Source organism: Alosa sapidissima, chromosome 22 (genome assembly GCF_018492685.1).
Source record: "Alosa sapidissima isolate fAloSap1 chromosome 22, fAloSap1.pri, whole genome shotgun sequence".
Classification (NCBI taxonomy): domain Eukaryota; kingdom Metazoa; phylum Chordata; class Actinopteri; order Clupeiformes; family Clupeidae; genus Alosa; species Alosa sapidissima.
This window is the reverse complement of record NC_055978.1, coordinates 11,867,353-11,887,352: the sequence shown is the minus strand read 5'-3', so window position 1 is coordinate 11,887,352 and position 20,000 is coordinate 11,867,353. Positions and strand designations below refer to the sequence as shown.

At 45.1% G+C, this 20,000-nt stretch overlaps 1 protein-coding gene across 11 annotated transcripts in view; it reads right to left on the bottom strand.

Annotated features, from left to right (window-relative positions):
• The window catches only part of LOC121696976 (filamin-C-like), a 109,166-nt gene that overhangs the window by 13,764 nt on the left and 75,402 nt on the right, over positions 1-20,000 (bottom strand). For 4 of the 11 annotated variants that reach the window (XM_042078197.1, XM_042078201.1, XM_042078203.1 and 1 more), the window contains 15 exons: positions 19,782-20,000; positions 18,966-19,139; positions 16,181-16,343; positions 15,329-15,489; positions 14,699-14,866; positions 14,266-14,389; positions 13,721-13,877; positions 9,295-9,484; positions 8,663-8,686; positions 8,280-8,527; positions 5,767-5,866; positions 4,377-4,517; positions 3,961-4,089; positions 2,718-2,891; positions 571-732 (listed from right to left, as the gene is read on the bottom strand). The exon at positions 19,782-20,000 is cut by the window's right edge and continues 379 nt beyond it. In XM_042078197.1, coding sequence (XP_041934131.1) covers positions 571-732; positions 2,718-2,891; positions 3,961-4,089; positions 4,377-4,517; positions 5,767-5,866; positions 8,280-8,527; positions 8,663-8,686; positions 9,295-9,484; positions 13,721-13,877; positions 14,266-14,389; positions 14,699-14,866; positions 15,329-15,489; positions 16,181-16,343; positions 18,966-19,139; positions 19,782-20,000 — 2,334 coding nt within the window. Of the gene's footprint in view, positions 1-570; positions 733-2,714; positions 2,892-3,960; positions 4,090-4,376; positions 4,518-5,766; positions 5,867-7,276; positions 7,370-8,279; positions 8,528-8,662; positions 8,687-9,294; positions 9,485-13,720; positions 13,878-14,265; positions 14,390-14,698; positions 14,867-15,328; positions 15,490-16,180; positions 16,344-18,965; positions 19,140-19,781 lie in introns of all 11 variants that reach the window. The other 7 variants (XM_042078194.1, XM_042078199.1, XM_042078198.1 and 4 more) reach the window with 3 other exon arrangements.

Here is a 20,000-nt window from a genome sequence, read left to right as displayed (position 1 = left end):
ATAGAGAGAGAGAGAGAGAGAGGGAGAGAGGGAGAGAGAGAGAGAGGGGGGGGAGGGAGAGAGGGAGAGAGAGAGAGAGGGAAAGAGGGTGGGTGGGAGAGAGAGAGGGAGAGAGAGAGAGAGAGAGGGAGGGAGAGGGATGGAGGCGGGATGGCAGAGGGAGGGAGGGAGAGAGAAAGAGGGAGTGCAAAGTAGGTAATGGGAGAGAGAAAGAAGAGGAGAGAGAGAATGATAGGGAGGGAGAGAGATACACGAAGGGGAGAGAGTGAGTCAGACATGAGGTCAGACAGGCTTTGGAAACGTAGTGGACCTTCTTACAGAGAAACAAAAACAGCAGTTTTATTTCAGATTCCCCCTGAAATCAAAGATGAAGCTGATAAGAGAACCACAAGCCCTTCCATTCCTCTTCGGAGTGGGGGATGGGCTTTCTAAATACTTACAATACATATTCCAGACTACATATAGAGTCATGAATTGTTTCTGTGATCATTTGTAACTTGCTAAACATGTATTGGATCTAATCTCTTAGTGGCAGAGTGGTGCTGAATGGAGACCTGAGGAGACGCTCACCGATGTGGCGGTTGGGCAGCCTCTTGAGCAGACAGGGCTCCTCGTTGCCAGATGGGGCACGGATGCTGGCCGACAAGGAACTCAGGTCCGTCTCTGTGATCTTCAGAGACACGTCCGTCGCCGTGCCGACGTTCAGCTGGGATGTCCTCAGCGAGTCGTCACCTGTAAAAAGAAAGAAAGAAAGACAGATAGAAAAAAGAAAAGAAAGGAAGGAAGGAAGAAAGAAAAAATGAAGTGAAAGAAAGAAATAGAGAAAGAAAGAAAACAACTTGACCTTTTAGTCTAAAAACAGTGGATTTTTCATACAAGTTGTGATGTCACTATGTACAAATCCCACATTCTTCCTCATCTAAATCCAGAATACAAGTGACCTAATTCCATAAAGGCGAGCAGGGGCACTCGCAAATAGGTGAACGTTTAGTCCTGTCTGACTTTATAAAGGCGAGCAGGGGCATTCACAGATCTGTGATCATTTAGTCCTGTCTGACTCTATAAAGGCAGGCTGGGGCACTCGCAGATCGGTGATCGTTTAGTCCTTTCTGACTCTACAAAGGCAGGCTGGGGCACTTGCAGATCGGTGATCGTTTAGTCCTGTCTGACTCTACAAAGGCGAGCTGGGGCACTCGCAGATCGGTGATCATTTAGTCCTGTCTGACTCTACAAAGGCGAGCTGGGGCACTCGCAGATCGGTGATCGTTTAGTCCTGTCTGACTCTACAAAGGCGAGCTGGGGCACTCGCAGATCGGTGATCGTTTAGTCCTGTCTGACTCTACAAAGGCGAGCTGGGGCACTCGCAGATCGGTGATCGTTTAGTCCTGTCTGACTCTATAAAGGCGAGCTGCACTCGCAGGCCTGAAGGGGGCCGTGCACTTGGCAGGGGACCTGGATAATAGATGAGCAACACATGCTGCTGAGATTTAGACTGTGAAGTTTTTAGGGGGTCAATTGTGTCTTTCCGAGCCTCCTGGAAAAAGTGACACACTGCTCTGGATGCATGTTTGGCCATGTTACTTTATCCTTGTCCAACTCCATAATGGTGTGTGTGTTTGCATCTGTGTGTGCTTGAGCGTGTGTGCGTGTGTGTAAAGAATGAGAATTGAGAAACTACGGAACTCAGGAAGCAGGTGTTTCCTACAGAGATAAATCTACTCTGCTTGCTGCTCTCCTGTGTGTGTGTGTGTGTGTGTGTGAGTGAGTGTGTGTGTGTGTGTGAGTGAGTGTGTGTGTGTGCATGTGTGCATGTGTGTGTGTGTGTACGTTCATATGTGTTGGTAGCCTGGAGATTCCAGAACCAAATCCAAAAGATTAAGGGTCTGGCATTGAGTAATGAAAATGGCCCAATTCGAGGGGCGGCAGCAAGCATGCATTTGAAACTCTCACTGCATGCAATTGGATAACACTATACGACCAATGTTTACGGACTGATTACGGACTTCAATGCAATTGGATAACACTACGATTGTCATTTGTTTAGCTCGCCTCTGGCCCACCTCTATCAGATACACCGATGTGATTGGTTCCTTGCGATGGGACAAAAGTAACGTGCATCATTACTCATTGCCAGAGTGACTCGCTGAGCAAATTGATATTGTGCTCCCGGGAAAACTCTGGATTCCCAGGGTAATGTGTTGGATGCATTAGAGTGGATACGCACAAGTACATGTTACATGTATAGTGACCATATGGTTTTGGCAGCACTAAAGACATGCACCTGTTTGCAGTATATTTGACTGTAGTCTGATATTCTCTCTCTCTCTCTCTCTCTCGCTCAGATATATGCAAACACACATCTCTGATAGGATCCCACTACATTGTGTTCCCTGGACGTTCACACACATACAGTATCCGGCTACTCTTTTCCTGTGACCTTGCCGTTCACACACCTAAAGGCTACTTTCTACCTGTGTCATGGATGTTCACGCACCTAAAGGCTACTCTCTACCTGTGTCATGGACGTTCACACACCTATAGGCTACTTTCTACCTGTGACCTTGGCGTTCACACACCTATAGGCTACTCTCTAGCTGTGTCATGGACGTTCACACACCTATAGGCTACTCTCTACCTGTGATCTTGGCGTTCACACACCTGTAGGCTACTCTCTACCTGTGTCATGGACGTTCACACACTTATAGGCTACTCGCTACCTGTGATTTTGGCGGTGAAGGGGCTGCCGGGGATGTGTTTGTCATCGAATTTGACGATGATGTTGTAGTCGCCAGGTGCAGTAGGCAGGTAGGAGACGGTGCAGGTGCCATCTTTGTTATCCTTACAGGAGATCTCCGCCTTAGAGGGGCCCTCCACCGCCAGAGACAGACCACCTGAGATAGAGAGAGAGAGAGAGAGACAGAGAGAGAGAGGGGGAGAGAGAGGGAGAGAGAGGAAGGGAGATAGAGAGAGAGAGGAGGCAAAGGGAAATTGAAAGCGGATTCTGGTGCTGTGGAACTGTGCAGCCAAGGTAATATGACATTCAATTCAACAAGTTTATGTTAAAATGGTGATTTTAATTTATTGGGTCTACTGAATGTCCGATTTATTTTCAGACATACAGTATTCTTGCTCAGATGTTCAGCATCACCGATGGAATACATGAATTGTCCACGTAGGGCATTGCTACGACGGGTGACATTAGAGACGGCTGCCTACATCAGCTGACAAAGATAACAAATCCCTTCGGCTGACAATCTATATCTTCATAGAGAATATCGTCCGGGTATATCAGCGGATGCTGGTGGTCTCTAAAAACCCTCGCCCTGTGAAGAGAGCCCCTCACGATTTGCGCTCCAATGTCGTATGGATCATCCAGGTACGCCGACATTGTCTCGGGAGAAATTGTTAGTGGAGGGGTGGTACTTATAAAGGGTGTGGTTAAACGGAAACCTCGGGTTAACCAAGAACATAACCTGCTCGGAGCAGGTTTGAAATGCAGCGTAAATTGCCATGGCAGCATACCTCGGTTAAAACCTATCCACCTATCTTAGTACGGGTTAATCAGGAAGTTACGCCACACGTGATCAATTTACTCTCGAAGTTACCCAGAGAAACCAGTAACCCTGCTTCGTAGTACAGGCCTCTGTTGGCTTGCGTTGTGTCTATTGTGATGCTGTGATGTGTTTATTGTGATGCTGTGATGTTGTGTTTATTGTGATGCTGTGATGTTGTGTTTATTGTGATGCTGTGATGTGTTTATTGTGATGCTGTGATGTTGTGTTTATTGTGATGCTGTGATGTGTTTATTGTGATATTGTCATGTTGGCTTGCGTTGTGTTTATTGTGATGCTGTGATGTTGTGATTATTGTGATATTGTCATGTTGGCTCGCGTTGTGTTTATTGTGATGCTGTGATGTTGTGTTTATTGTGCACCAGCAGAGCCTGTGAGTTTTCCCTACCTTCCCCGGCGTCTTTGGTGACGATGGTAAAGATGGCCGCCTTGTTGACCATGCCGTGGCTCAGGCCTGGCCCATAGGCAGTCACATGGCCACTGTTGATGGCGTCCACGTAGAACTGCAGTGGACTTCCTGTGGGGACAGGAAGAGGAAATGACATCAGCTGATGCATGCTTAATCAATCACTCAATAGTTATAATTAGAATCTGTTAAAAGACAAGGAACAATCCTTCACTTCAACACTTCAATAATTGCAATTGATGGCAAAAAACAAGCCTTGGATGCAAATATTAATTTGATGATGCACTAGGTGTGAGGTGAGAAAGCAATCATTTAATTTTTGTCTTCCTGCTCTGTGTGCGTGTGTGTGTGTGTGTGTGTGTGTGTGTGTGTGTGTGTGTGTGTGTGTGTGTGTGTACCTGGTATGTGGTTGCCATCGTATTTGATGTCCATCTCGTGCAGGCCCTTCTCAGTGGGCGCGTATTTCACTGTGACCGTGCCGTCCTTGTTGTCTGTGATGTTGGGACGGGCAGTCTTGCCTGAAGGCATACGCACTTCACCTACAAAACAACCACACAGCAGTGTCAGAAAACCTCACATCTCTCTCTCTCCCTTTCCCTCTCTGTATGTGTGTGTGTGTGTATGTTCACATGTGGATCATTACTTTTTGTGCATCAAGAAAATACAGGTGCACTGTGTGTGTGTGTGTGTGTGTGTGTGTGTGTGTAAATCAATGGGAACAAGTAAAAGCTTATATTAAGGTCTCAGAAACCATTTCAACCAGCTCTCCACCAACTCTTCATTCCCTTAAAGCTCACAAGGACATCATTATAAATGGAGAACAAAGAGAAGAGCTACCCATAGAGTGGGACACACACAGACGCGCACACACACACGCACACACACACACACACACACACACACATACATACACACACACACACACACGTGCACACACGCGCACACACACACACACACACACACACACACACACACAGACACACACACACAAACACACACACGCACACACAGACACACACACAGACACACACAGGCACACACAGACACACACACGCACACACAGACACACACACACACACAGACACTCACACACACACACACACACACACACACACACACACACACACACACACACACACCTGGACCAGGGCAGTCATGGGCCAGAATGGTTGTGTTTACTTCAGTCCAAGTCAAGGCTCTGTTTGTTCAGTCACGCTGGCTGTGTTGAGAGCCAACACACACACACACACACACACACACACACACACACACACACGCTAGGTCTGTGGTTAATTAGCAAAGATAAGCACAGCAGGAACCTCCACTGTAATAGCATCCGATTCTGCATTCACACTGACAGTCATTTGGCAAAAGCTTTGATCTGAAGTGATGTGGCGTTACAGCATAAGCAAACAGCTCATCAAAGAGAACACAGAAAGAGCAAGGTGCCAAGACAAACAGACTTTAGGGTCAGAAGGCTTCACATGTCAATGTGAAAGAGCAAGGTGCCAAGACAACCAGACTTTAGGCTCAGAAGGCTTCAATGTCACTTACAAAAGGCAGATTTGTTATTAAATACAGAACTTAAAAATAGCACAGAAAAAGCAATGGTAGATGATATAGAACCGATATGGATAAGGTGCAGAATTATGAATTAACTGATATCTGAGCCTTCACCTTTAAGACCCCCCCAAATGTGTCTTATCCCCAGGTGAACGCTCTGGGCACCCATATTACCCCCCCCACAAGGTGTGTCTTATCCCCAGGTGAAAGCTCTGGGCACCTCACCTGTGATCTCCCCTTTCTGCACTGTGAAGGGGATGACCAGGTTGAAGGGGCGGAGCATAGGCTCGATCCCATTGGTGGCCGTGATTGGCTCCTCCGTGGCCTAAAAAATAAGAGTGACATCACCACAAATTAGCCTGTTAGCAAGTTAGCCTGCTAGCAAGGCTGCTACACTAGCACTGATCAGGCAGCACTGAGAGGCAAGAAGAGTACAGAGAGGAAGAGAAGCAACGCAGCTAACATCTGCCTCCGGGCCAGACCTGGCCCTAATGTCATGGTCTGGGTTGCACAGAAGAACCCAGTTACCAGCTGAGTTGGGTTCAAATTCACAAGTATAGGCAAACTTTCGTTTTCGTTTTTCTGTTTGCCTTGAGATCTCTGTGAACGTTTGTGAACGCTCATAAACAGTTAGGAGTGTACAGCAAACAGCGAGGAGGTAATTCTCCACTTACATACAAGGATGGTTACCATTAAAATTAATTGTTTACTGCAAATCGTTCAGCCTTCATCTGGGCCTGGTCTGGCGTGGGTCAGTTCTAGAGACAGATGCTATCTGGGAATGCTTCCTAGTTACAGATAGAACAGGAAATGAAGCACTGAACAGAAGATTCTGGAATGGAAGGTTTCCTGAGGGAATGTAAGCTGTGAAGAGAGCAAACCCTAACCTGATTATAATGATCAGGCGTATGAACAACATGGCAACAGAAACAAGCATGCATTAGATGACATGATATGGAAAACAGCAGAGTGGAAACACATCAAATCATAATAACAGGAAGATTGCAGCTTGCTCAGCCCAAGCTAATAAAAAGCACGCCAAAATGGGTGTTCTGCTTGAGCTGCCCTGAGACAGGGCACAGAGCTGAGAGGACCTGAATGGAAACACGCAGAGTCAGAGAGCATGACCATAGAGGAATGAGGAACTCCTTATAAGGACGCCGAGGAGAGGGGGAGATACAGTGGCGAGAGAGGAGGAGAGAGCAACCCCTCATAAGAGCAATGGAGAGAGAGGAGGAGATGAGCTAGAGAGAAAGGAAAGAGAGGAGGAGATTAAATAGAGAAAGAAGAAGAGAGGAGGAGATTAGCTAGAGAAAGAGGAGGAGATGAGCTAAAGAGAGAGGAGATGTGCAAGAGAGAGAGGAGGAGAGAGGAGGAGATGAGCTAGAGAGAGAGGAGATGTGCTAGAGAGAGAGGAGGAGATGTGCTAGAGGAGAGAGGAGAAGAGAGGAGGAGATGTGCTAGAGAGAGAGGAGGAGAGAGAGGAGGAGATGAGCTAGAGAGAGAGGAGGAGAGAGAGAGGTCAATGGGAGGAGGATATGGAGGACTGAGACTATGGACCAGAGGGAGGAGTGTTTCTAGAGAGGAGGAGAGAAGAATAGCACTATGGGACAGAAGGAGGAGTGTGTTTCTAGAGAGGAGGAGAGAAGAATAACACTATGGGACAGAGGGAGGAGTGTGCTTATAGATAGGAGGAGAGAAGGAAGAGTGTGCCTCTAGTGTGTTTCTAGTGTACCCAGTGTGGTGCGTAGGCCTGGTAGGGGGCATAAGGCTGCTGCAGCTGAACCTTATCACACGGCTCCTCTATAATGGGAATGGTGTCACTGGCCTGGGGGAAACAGCGCAACACACACCGTCACACACAAACACACACACACTGAAACTCTGTTCAGTCATTAAGTTCATTATTCATGCCGGTCATAGTTCATTATTCATGCAAGTTTCACACTATAACTCAATTCATTCAATGTCAGAACACATACATGTTTCACACAGTAAAATGTTGCTTCCTAACACTGATAGTCAGATAAGGCTATGTATCAATGTGCATTAAAGGTACACTATGCAAGATTTTCACCTTAATATGACCTTTACGAAGCCAATTTGATGGTAAACGAACTTGTAATAGGCGAATCGGTCACCTTTCATAGTTCTGCAGTATAGACGTAACGAGTCGCTACCGAGAAAACCAGCCATGCAACTTCAAGTACAGCAGCCCGACAAATCTCGCGAGAATCATGAAACAATACCTTGTCAGTAGATATAGCCATTTGAAGATGTTTTTGCCTGTTAATCCTTCACCTCCACAACAAAAGCATTTTCATTGTGTACAGGGGGGAAAGTCACAGAGGTTTGCTGTTTACTACACTAGAGTAAAATATAAATATATTGCGACTCTAGAGGGAGCTCTACAGTCACCTAAACCTGCATAGTGTACCTTTAAAGTTGGCTTTTACCATTGAGCTTGAACTGTTACACTGGGCTCCATTGATAATGCAGATAACTACATCATTTACTACCTACATTATTTTTTATGCCACAGGAAGTAAAAAAAGACGAATATCACCACTATTGTTACCATAACCATTCCCACAATCACAATGACCTCCATTATCCCCATGAGTCAATGATGGCCATGTGATCATGCATAAATGCAGTCCCTACGCACAATGACCCCCATTATCCCCATGATCCCAATGATGGCCATGTGATCATGCATAAATGCAGTCCCTACGCACCACCACATGGAAGGGGCTGTTGGGAATGTGCTCCCCTCCGAAGCGGATGGTGATGACGTATTTCCCCGGTTCCGGTGCCGTGTAGTAGATATCAAATGTTCCGTCGGCATTCTCCACCACGTCCACATCCAGCTCCGCCCCGTCAGGTGTCGACACCTTACAGGTGACCTTACCCTTCCCAGCAGCCTTTGCGTCTACGGTGATCACCGTCTCCTCGCCGATCTGGATGGTGGGTCCGAGACCTGAGCCTGTCACATGATACCATTGACAAGTGTTGTTATGGAAACAGGGCAATTTCAAACCAAACCCATGCCTTTCAAATTCACTTAAAATCGCTAAATAGGCTACATGACTGGAAATTCACAAACTGATTCAACACTCACCTAATCCATGTCCTCCAATGGAAACTGCAATGATGTCAGAGAGAATAGATTAATTAATCAATTATAATATTATTCAACATCATAACAGTTATAGTCCTTATTGTCTTTATTGTGTTATTGTCAAATTCACAGAAAAACATTACCGGTAGATTTAAAAAGGCTCATGAGAAAATTACTGCTGTACCAAGTCAAACAACGTATCTCATTTGTCCTGTTTTTCAAAGTATTTGAAAACATGAAGTCAAATCTGGCAGCCTGCATTCCTTCTTTGCTGGAATTTGGGAAGGACATCAGGTCCAGCAAGGCGGCATCAACTCATGTGTCCTGTTTGAGTACTTATGTAGCCTACTATACAATAACCTGCCTGTGTTAAATATTTCCTGATGCAACTTGATTGTGTTCAATATTTCCTGAACAACGAGATCAATCGTTTACCTCCTCAAGTTTAGTAAAAGAAGGCTTTCCACAATTCCACATTCTATTCAATGGACCCAAAGATTCTTTCAAACATTCACACTACAACAATATTCTACTCTCACAGGTGTGACAGCAGCCTATCAGCTGTAGCATTATAAGGATACTAACACACACACAAAAACCAAGATGGCATCCCAGGTGGGGATAATGCCCACCTGTGACCAGGCACTTGCTGGCGTCACCCGAGGGCACTGCGTGGATGCGGTACGGAGAGTACGGGATCTCGTCTCCGCCATATTTGATGGTGATGGTGTAGCGCCCGGTCATGTCCGGTACGTAGGATACTGTGTACGTCCCGTCCCGGTTGTCACGGATGTTGGCCTTCTTTGGCTTGCCCTCCGGGTCCTATGATAACATACACAGACAAACCACACACACACACACACACACACACACACACACACACAAACACACACACACACACATATACACACACACACACACACACACAAACACACACATACACACACACACACACACACACACACACACACACACACACACACACACACACACAAACACACACACACATACACACACACACACACACACACACACACACTTGTGTTAGTTAACAGGCTGGTTCCGTATTTCCAATCTATTAGTTCATACACCAAATCCAAACCTAGAAGTCACTCATAAGATGTCTACAAACAACAAGCACTATGGTGGTGATTCTGGCTACACAACCAGGTTGTTCATACTATCTAGGGCGGCCGGTTTCCCATATATGGATTTAGTCTAGTCCTACACTAAAAGCTTTTTCTCAATGGATATCTCTATTGAAGTTCTCTTTTAGTCCAGGACTAGCCTTAATCCATGTACAGATAACTGACCTCAACGTGTGCATTGAGTCTCACACTTAACCAAGCTGGTCTAGGCTAAGGATTATGTGGGATTACCAAAGAGGATGAGTTAGGTCAAGTTTAGACAACGGCATCTCCTCACAGTTAGTGATGTTGAGCCAAACCACATGGAGGAGTTAGCCAAGAGGGAAACCCAACCCAATGGTGGTCAGTCCACAGAGACGACGACACGATGGGAGAACTCATAGGGGCTTTCGGGACTCATCTCTCACCCTCTCATTTCAATTTAACATCAGAGCAACTCTGGGCCAGATCAGGACTAGACCCAAGCTTGATTAAGACCAGATCTGGACTAGATTAGGACTAGATCAGGGCCATATTAGAACCAGATCAAGACCAGATGAGGACTAGACCCAAGCTTGATTAGGACCAGATCTGTGCCAGATCAAGACCAGATCAAGGGTACATCTGGATCTGATCTGACCAGGGCCAGACCAGAGTTAGAACAGTCTGCAGATAAATACATCTCTGTTAAATCTGGCCCAGATAAAGACCAGAGGCAACTTTACTCTTTAGAGAATGTCTACAGATGTGTTCCTGGAAAACCATGAACATTTAAGATCCTCCACTCTTCTCCTCATAGAGACCATTGTGGGAAAGACATACTGTAACATGGTGGCTACAGGTGTTTTGTTTTTGACATCTAGGGGGCTCTTGGAAGTCAATCTACGTTATTCTGTATGAAATGTGTGCAACCATGAACCTCTTGCACTGAAGTACTCTCTGTGCTGTCAGTTACCGCCCTATAAAAGTGGGCAACATAGCACAGGTCAAAACAAACTGAACACCTGTCTTAACAACTACATTTCCCATAATCCTCTAGTATTTCTGTTCTACTTTAAATTGTTCCTGCAAGAAAGGTGGGCCTGAAAGCCACAAAGATCCTAAAGGATCTCCATTAAGAGGATAAACCAAGGACCTTGGCCACAAGGCAGGTCAGCTTGGGTTGTAAGGGTCAACGGTCATAAGAACCACAGGGCAAGGAGGCACAAGCGAGCAAGAGGGTGGGGCAGGTTGGGGGGTGGGGGTGGGTGGTAGACATCAGACACCATGGTATGAGAGTAAGGAAGAGGAAGAAGAAGAGGAGGAAGAAAGAGAGGTGGAGGCCTGGAGAGGCAGAAGAGGAGCGTTGTGTTGGTTGTTTGCGTGGTGGCCTTACGCAGCCTTGCTTAAGAATATAGAAGGGGATGGTGCCCTTTACAATATGACTCTCCCACACCCGCCAGCCCCAGTCCGACACAGAGACAGAGGCCTCTTGCGTGCAGCCGTCCGGACCCTGCAGCGACAGGCACACACGTCACCACACCTCACCACACCTCACCCTGGCACAGGTCAAAGGGCAAAGGGCAAGGGAGGGGGGGAGGGAGGAGGGGCTGAGAAAGGTGGCATGGGAGTTGTAGTCTTTTTTGAGCTTTCAACTCTAACCGAGCTAGTAAAAAATATCTTTCTTAAAAGTCAAATGATTGCTGCTCCAAAGGGCCGTTCACACCAGGAGCGATAACCGTAACTACTGTATAGCGATATGAGCGTTGACACTGACCAACGATAAGGAACGTTTCTCCTCAAACTGATGAATGTGATGTCTAAAATTGTCTGTCAGTTTTTTATCGTTCTCAAAATCACTCTGAAAGTCATCCCTGACGATATTGTTCTTCGTGTCATTATTGTTATGTTATATGTGTGGACGTTGTCATTCATACTAGCAAAAGTGATTTTTTTTTATTGTTATAGTTGTCGATATGTGTGGGTTAATGACTCCAACCCTAATGTCATTGTCATTTCAGAAACTTGGTTGAATACCAATGTTAATGAATCAGATATTTCCCTTTTTGGTAACAATATTTGCAGAGCTGATAGAGTTAAACAGGGTGGTGTAGTCTCTAAATCTACCTATTATTTGAACAATCTGTCTGACTGTGGTAGCAATCCAGCGAAATTCTGGTAAGTGATTAAGTCACTTAAAGGTGTTTCTTCAACCACTCTTCCTCAACAAATTATGTTGGATTCTAAAGTGGTAAATGAGAAAATGGAGATTTGTAATGCCTTTAATGATCACTTTATCAAATGTGGTACTCTATTTGATCAATTGAATAATGTGGATATGGCACCAGAGACACAAGTCCATTTCAGTGTCACTAGTCCTGAAGAAGAGAGGTTTTTATTTTCAAATAGGCCTAATAACCCTTCCTTCTCATTTAGACCAGTAAACCAATCTGAGGTTCTCTATGGACTGTGTAATTCCAAGTGTATGAAAAGCTCTCTGGATGCAGATCAGTTAGACCCACAACCCCTGTCATTGCTGAGCAATTAACTCACATTTTTAATTTAACATTCTGCTCTGGTTCTTTTCCAGAAGTCTGAAAATCAGCCCTAGTGACACCTTTACATAAAGGAGGAGACCCAAGTGATTTGAATAACTATAGGCCAATCTCCAAGCTTAACCATGTTTAGCTAAGATGTTAGAATCCTTTGTAAATTAACAGCTTTGTTCCTTTTTGTCATCATATTCTATATTAAGTCCTTATCAAGAGCTGACCACAGCACAATTACAGCAGCAACTGGTCTGTGACAAAACATGTGTGGGCCTAGGGGCGGGCAAATCAGATTTAACTAAAAAAATCCCGTAAGTTGGATGTCCTCTTATGGAAGTGTCTGGGTGGGCAAGTAAAAGTGTTGGCAATTTGCGGATCTGTCTTCAATATGTGCCAGTGTTTATTGACTATGCGTTTTACTGATGGTGATATGGGACTATATGTGGAAACCATGGCTAACCCCTGATCAGAAGTGTTCCTGGACTTAGATGTAAGCAGCTCAGATTGATGAATCTGATGACTGTGATTATTTGATTATTATCAAGAAAGTTTAAGCACCCAGTTGAAATACTATAGGATGTTGAGCGCACTTCCTTATTTCTACGTATATGCATGCAGCCCCTTCCACTCTGAAATCACTTGATGCAGTTTACCACAGTTCACTACGTTTTATAACTGGAGATGGGTTTAAAACTCAAAATGTAGGATGGTCTTCCCTCTATGATAGGAGGGAAAGGCACTGCCTCCTTTTTGTTTATAAGGCATTACTGGGAAAGTTACCTTTTTACCTAACTTCTCTTCTGAACATAGAATCAATCTGCCACAATACACGCTCACATGGTTTTATATATCTCCAAACTCCTCAAATTAAATCTGAATTTGGTAAATTATCTAATAAATGGAACAAATTGCAAGAGTTATTGAAATTAGACAGGTTTGTGTCACTAGACCAATTCAAGGTTATGATTGATGATATGGCTGCTGCACAATGTTCTTGCTTTGACTGATATTTAGACCTTTTATATCATTATTATTATTTATACATTCCCCTTCTTTTCTTTCTATTTATTATTTTTTTTTTTTAATTTTTTTTTTTATTATTGTTATTATTATTATTATTTTTATTATTATTATTATTATTATTATTATTATTATTATTTGGCTTTTGTATCTTTTATTGTTCTTGTTTTGTTGTTTTGATTATTGTTGTTGTTTTGTAACTCAGGGCATTGCTGTAAAAGAGCTTGATGCTCAGTCAATTTCTCCCTGAATAAAAAACGGTTGATGATGATGATGATATATATCGATATACGGTTATCGTTCCTGGTTGGAATGGCCCTTAAGTCTATCATGTGAAAGTAAGAAAGTGAGTACATGGGAAGAGTAGGGTATGATTCACTCACCAGAATCTGGACCGTGAGCAGACCCTCCCCTGCGTCACGGGCATCGATGGTGAACTCGACAGGTAAGCTAGCTGGCACACCTGAGGCATTCAGACCTGGACCGCTGGCACGGACTTTACTGGCGTCATGGGCGGGCAGAGCCTTGATTTTAAACGGACTACAGAGAATCACAGGACATAAATACTTCAAAATGTATTGGGTACAAATGGCTAATAAATCAGACACCATAGGTTGACAAAATACCAGTATAAGACCAGTATAATAAGAGTTCATACAGCTTTAAGCACAGTGCAGAGGAGAGAGGGTCATATAAATTGATACAGTTTTGAAAAATCTTGCAGATGAGATTCAAAACAGTCAAAGGGAATTGAAATGCCCGTTCACACCAAGAACAACAACTATAACGATAAGAGAAAAAAGTATCGCTTTCGCTAATATGAATGACAACGTCCACATACAAACTGTAACGATAACGACATAATGAGCGTTACTGTTATAGTTATTGTTCTTGGTGTGAAGGCCTTTAGGGGCCATCGGTCGCTCACCTGCGCGGCACCTCCTGGTCCGCGTATTTGACACAAACGGTGTAAGGGCCGTCAGTGGTCGGCGTGTAGTTGACCGTGTGTATGCCGTCACCATTGTCCGTAATGGTCACTGGTTCTGCCACTCCTGCACAAGCCAAAAGCCTGTTAGCATACAAGCCTTCACACACACATGTGGGCTTAAACAAAGTCGCTATGTGTGCGTGTGTGCATGTGTGTGTGTGCGTGTGTGTGTGTGTGTGTGAGTGAGAGAGAGAGAGAGAGAGAGAGAGAGAGAGAGCGAAGGAGGGAGAAGGAGTATGAGTGAAATATAGAGTGTGTTTTAGCATGTTACAGAGTGTGTCAACTTGGATGGTCATGCAGCCACACATGCATGCATCTGTGTGTGTGTGTGTGTGTGTGTGTGTGTGGGTGTGTGTGTCACCCATTCACCCACCTGTGGGCCCGTAGAGCTGCACCTCTAGTGGGGCGAGGCCGGCCTTGCTGCAGTCCACGGTGAAGGTCTGTGGAACGTGGGCTCTGACGCCGCTGCCCAGCCCTGGACCGGAACACTTGACCTTACTGGGGTCCACTAGCTCCCTCACCGGCACGCGGAACAGGCTTCCTGTGAGCACACACAGATGTGAGGATACACACACACACACACATGAACAGGCACACACACACACACACACATACACACACCTCTGTCTTTGCGTCATACACACAAACACTCACTCACTCACACAAACACACAGGAACACACACACCTCTTTGTGTCATACACACACACACACACACACACTCACACACACACACACATACAGGCATATACACACACACACACACACACACACACACACACAGAGAGAGAGAGACACAGATGCACAGGCATAGAAACACACAGGCAAACATACACATATACACACTCAAGAGACACATGGACAGATTCAAATACCAATACAGTACATCCACAAACAGACACGCATACACCAACTAAATTTGGTCATGTGAACCCAAAACTCAAAAGCAGGTCACAAATGGACTCTCTATAATTCGGATGACATCAGAGGAAGTGACATCAGACCTGGGATGGGCAGACCACCGAAAGTGATGTTGACGTCGTAGTCGCCGGCGGTGAAGGGGATGTACTCCACACTGCAGCTGCCATCTTTGTTGTCCTTGCAGGACATCTTCGCCTCCGACGGACCCTCAATAGCCAGACCCAACCCACCAGTACCCGCACCCCTAAAGGACAGAGAGATAGAGAGAGAGAGAGAAGGATAAAGAGAAGTGAGGGGAAAGATAGAAAGAGAGTAAGAAGTGGGGGGATAGCGAGAGAGAGAGAAAGAGAGAGAGAACAAGAGAGAGAAAAATAAAGAGACAATGAGGAGATGGGGAGAGGGGGAGAAAAAAAACAAGAGCATAGAGAAGGGGAGTGAGACAAGGAGGGAGGGAGAGAGGGACGAATTCCAAAGGAGAGAATAAATGAAAGAAAAAGGGAGAGAGAAACAGTGTAAATGCCACTGTATGTACGTTTATTGTAAATTGCATCTCCTCAACTTGCAAATAAACACTTAATAAGGTGAGCTCAACACAGCACAGTGTGCCGCATTGTAGTATTGTTTAAACTATCACATCAGCATGTAGTATGCAGCCAACAACTTGACCTTATGAACCTCTAGTTCTGCTGTAGTACAGCATGTTGTATGTAGCATGTAGTATTTCGTATGTAGCATGTTGTATGTAGCATGTAGCATGTAGTATGTAGTGTGTATTATGTAGTATGTATTATGTATTATGTAGTATGTAGCGTGTAGTGTGTAGTATGTAGTATGTAGTATGTAGTGTGTATTATGTAGTATGTATTATGTAGTATGTAGCGTGTAGTATGTAGTACTGTATGTAGCGAGAGCATGCTCTGTAAAGGCCACCATACCTGGTCTCCACGGTGAAGAGGTTGGGTTTGTTGACCAGACCCTCTTCCAGGCCGGGCCCGTATGCACGCACGCGACTCGGGTCGCAGCCCTCCGTCACCGACACTCGGAACGGACTCTTGGGTACCGCCACGTCCTCGTACAGAACCTCGATCAGGTGCATGCCTGTGACATCAGCACACAACAGCACCGTTAGGGACACACACACACATACATACGTGTCTGTGTACACACGTTTACATGTCTCACACAACAGCACCATTAGGGACACACACACATAAATACCTGTCTGTGTACACACATTTAGACGTCTCACACAACAGCACCATTAGGGACACACACACATACATACGTGTCTGTGTACACACGTTTACATGTCTCACACAACAGCACCATTAGGGACACACACACATAAATACCTGTCTGTGTACGCACGTTTACACGTCTCACACAACAGCACCATTAGGGACACACACATAGGCGTGCATACATTGACACTAGCTGGTGCTTTTTTTAATTATTAATATTATTAAGATTTTACTGAGGTCGGTTTTGAAATGATCTTTTGAAAACCTGAGCCATTAAAAACGACTGAAACAATGTCCCGAAATGAGCCACCCGACCAGCCTTGTCACGTGAACTCGCGCGGTCGCACGCAGGGCACGCCAGGTGCGCAGCACCATAGCAGTTCAGTAAGCGTCTTCAGATAGCGGGCATGGTCGCTGACAGGCTGCTTCTCCCGTGCCCCATCAGCCAGGTAACATACAGATCAAGCAAAATCTATTCCCCTCCTCTCTCTCTCTGTCTCTCTCATGCTATCTACCCTTCCCTCTCTCTTTCAATCTATATACCTCTCTCTCTTTCTCTCTCTCCATTCACACCCCTCTATCTCTCTCTCACACCATTCATCCTTCCCTCTCTCTCTTCACTCTATCCATGCCTATTTCTCCATCTCTCATGCATTCATCCCTCCATCTCTCTGTGTCTCTCCATCTATCCCTCCCCATCTTTATCCCTCGCTCCATCCTTCCATCTCTCTCTGCACATCTGTCTGTCCGTCTGTTTATCTAGCTCATTTTCTCTGTTTATTTTCTCTTTTCCCTGTTTTTTCTTCATCTCTCCATCCCTCCATCTGTCTCACACACACATGATCTATCTCTCATTCTGTCTCACACACACAGGATCCATCTCTCATTCTGTCTCACACACCCACAGGATCCATCTCTCATTCTGTCTCACACACACACAGGATCTATCTCTCATTCTGTCTCACACACACAGGATCCATCTCTCATTCTGTCTCACACACACACAGGATCTATCTCTCATTCTGTCTCACACACACATGATCTATCTCTCATTCTGTCTCACACCCACAGGATCCATCTCTCGTTCTGTCTCACACACACACAGGATCCATCTCTCATTCTGTCTCACACACACATGATCTATCTCTCCTTCTGTCTCACACACACAGGATCCATCTCTCATTCTGTCTCACAAACACACAGGATCTATCTCTCATTCTGTCTCACACACACAGGATCTATCTCTCCTTCTGTCTTACACACACAGGATTAATCTCTCATACCGTGCAGCACTCTTTCCAAATGCAACGTAGAGGATTTATCTACTTGTGAGTATCTCTCTGATTGCAGCTGCGTGCGTCCAGTCCATCACTACGAGGCCTCGGAGGCCCCTTTCTCTGCTTCTCCGTTCAACAAAAACAAACTTGCTGCGTTCTGCTAAAGCAATAACACTCAGAGAAGAGTTTACTGAGCCTTTTTCCATTATGATAAAGTAGGAAACAGACGTTTTATGCAAACCACAAGGGGTTGCCTTTTATATGAGAGACATGCTGTCTTAGAAAAACACTCATAAACTAGATTGGGCTTCCTGTCTTGACAAACCCCGCTTTCATCCCATCCTACGTACTCCCTTTGGCCCATTTCTGTGCTTAAGATGAGTCTGATTGGATGTCTCATCTGTCCATCAAAGACAGACCGGATTGCCTGGTATCGTCAGCTGAAATATTAAAAGTTCAGTAGGACGACCCAAAAAGTATGACTTTTAGAGCAAATATGACCAGTCAGATCACACAATATATACCCCATCCTTCTAGAATCTTCCAGGACATTGACCAAGTGGAGCAGAAGCATGGACAGCTGCATCCCATACCACACACAAGCCCAACGCCCATGGGACCACATACAGGTCCAATGCCCATGGAAACCACATACAGGTCCAATGCCCATGGAAACCACATACAGGTCCAATGCCCATGGGGACCTAAGTTCAAGTCTGGCCTGAGGTCATTTCCCTCTCTCACTCACTTCCTGTCCTCTCTCCACTGTCCAATCAATAAAGGCTAGAGAAGCCCATACCCTCTCCACGGTCCAATCAATAAAGGCTAGAGAAGCCCATAAATAAACCCCTGGTGACCCCTTTGACCCATCTGCCTGTTCCAGAATGTGTGTACTGCTCTAGAGAGATAGATAGAGGGAGAGAGATAGAGAGAGAGACAGATAAATAGATAGATAGTCATATTTCACTATGTATTATAACATTATAACACTGTAATTTCCCTTCTGGGAGGAACCCACAACTCTTACTGCCCTCGTAAGTGATGTGTACACGCATATGAGTGCCATTGTCTTGTACAGAACTCTTAATGAACCTCATAAACAGTGCTCTGTACTTGCAGAGGTTCCATTGTCAGTCTTTTACGCCCCCAGAACTCTTAATGACCTCATAAACAGTGCGCTGTACTTGTAGAGGTTCCATTACCGTCCTCGTAAGCAGTGTATTCCACTCGGTAGGTTCCGTCTCCCTTGTCGGAGATGAAGGCGTCTGTGTTAGCCCCTGAGGGGTTCACGATGCGGGCTTTGATATGGTTGCCGCCGGCCTTGCTAACAGCACGGGCGTCAACGACGAAATGAGTTGTGACTTCTCGCAGGACTCCTGTGAAAAAAAACACACACACACACACACACACACACACACACACACACACACACACACACACACAAACACAAATGTAACCACAGGTTTTGAAGGCCAACTGTTAAATGTGAAGATCTGTTATCAGTCCCACAAGATTCATGTTATTGTTCTGTTTCAGTGTTCCTGAACGAATGGAAATATAATTCTTAAGGTCTTGCAGTCATAACAACGTAACGTAATATAATGTTACTTCTCTGTTGTATTCATGAATATAGTCCAAGTTTTTGAATCACTACTGATATGACTTGAAGTCTGTTTTTGAATAACTACATGTATCAATATGAACTGCAGTCTGTTTCTGAATCACTATCAATATGAGCTGCAGTCTATTTCTGAATCACTATCAATATGAACTGTAGTCTGTTTCTGAATCACTAGAAATTCAAGAACAGTCTATTTCTGAATCACTATCAATATGAACTGCAGTCTATTTCTGAATCACTTTTGATATGAACTGTAGTCTGTTTTGGAATAACTATCAATATGAACTGTAGTCTGTTGTGGAATAACTATCAATATGAACTGTAGTCTGTTGTGGAATAACTATTGACATGTACAGTCATTTCCTAACTGACATATAGCTGCCATCTGTAGTGTTACCTCTGGGCTCCACTCCTGGGCCGTAGACCTTGATGGTGCTGGTGTCGATGCTGGGGTCCACCTGCACCCTGGCGGGGAACTTTGGCACTGCGTGGCCACCGTACTTGATGGTGATGGTGTACATGCCGTGGAAGGGTGGGATGTAGGTGATGGAGTACGTCCCGTCGCTGTTGTTCTGGACGCGGACCTCCGCCGGGGCCCCAGCGTCCGAGATGATCT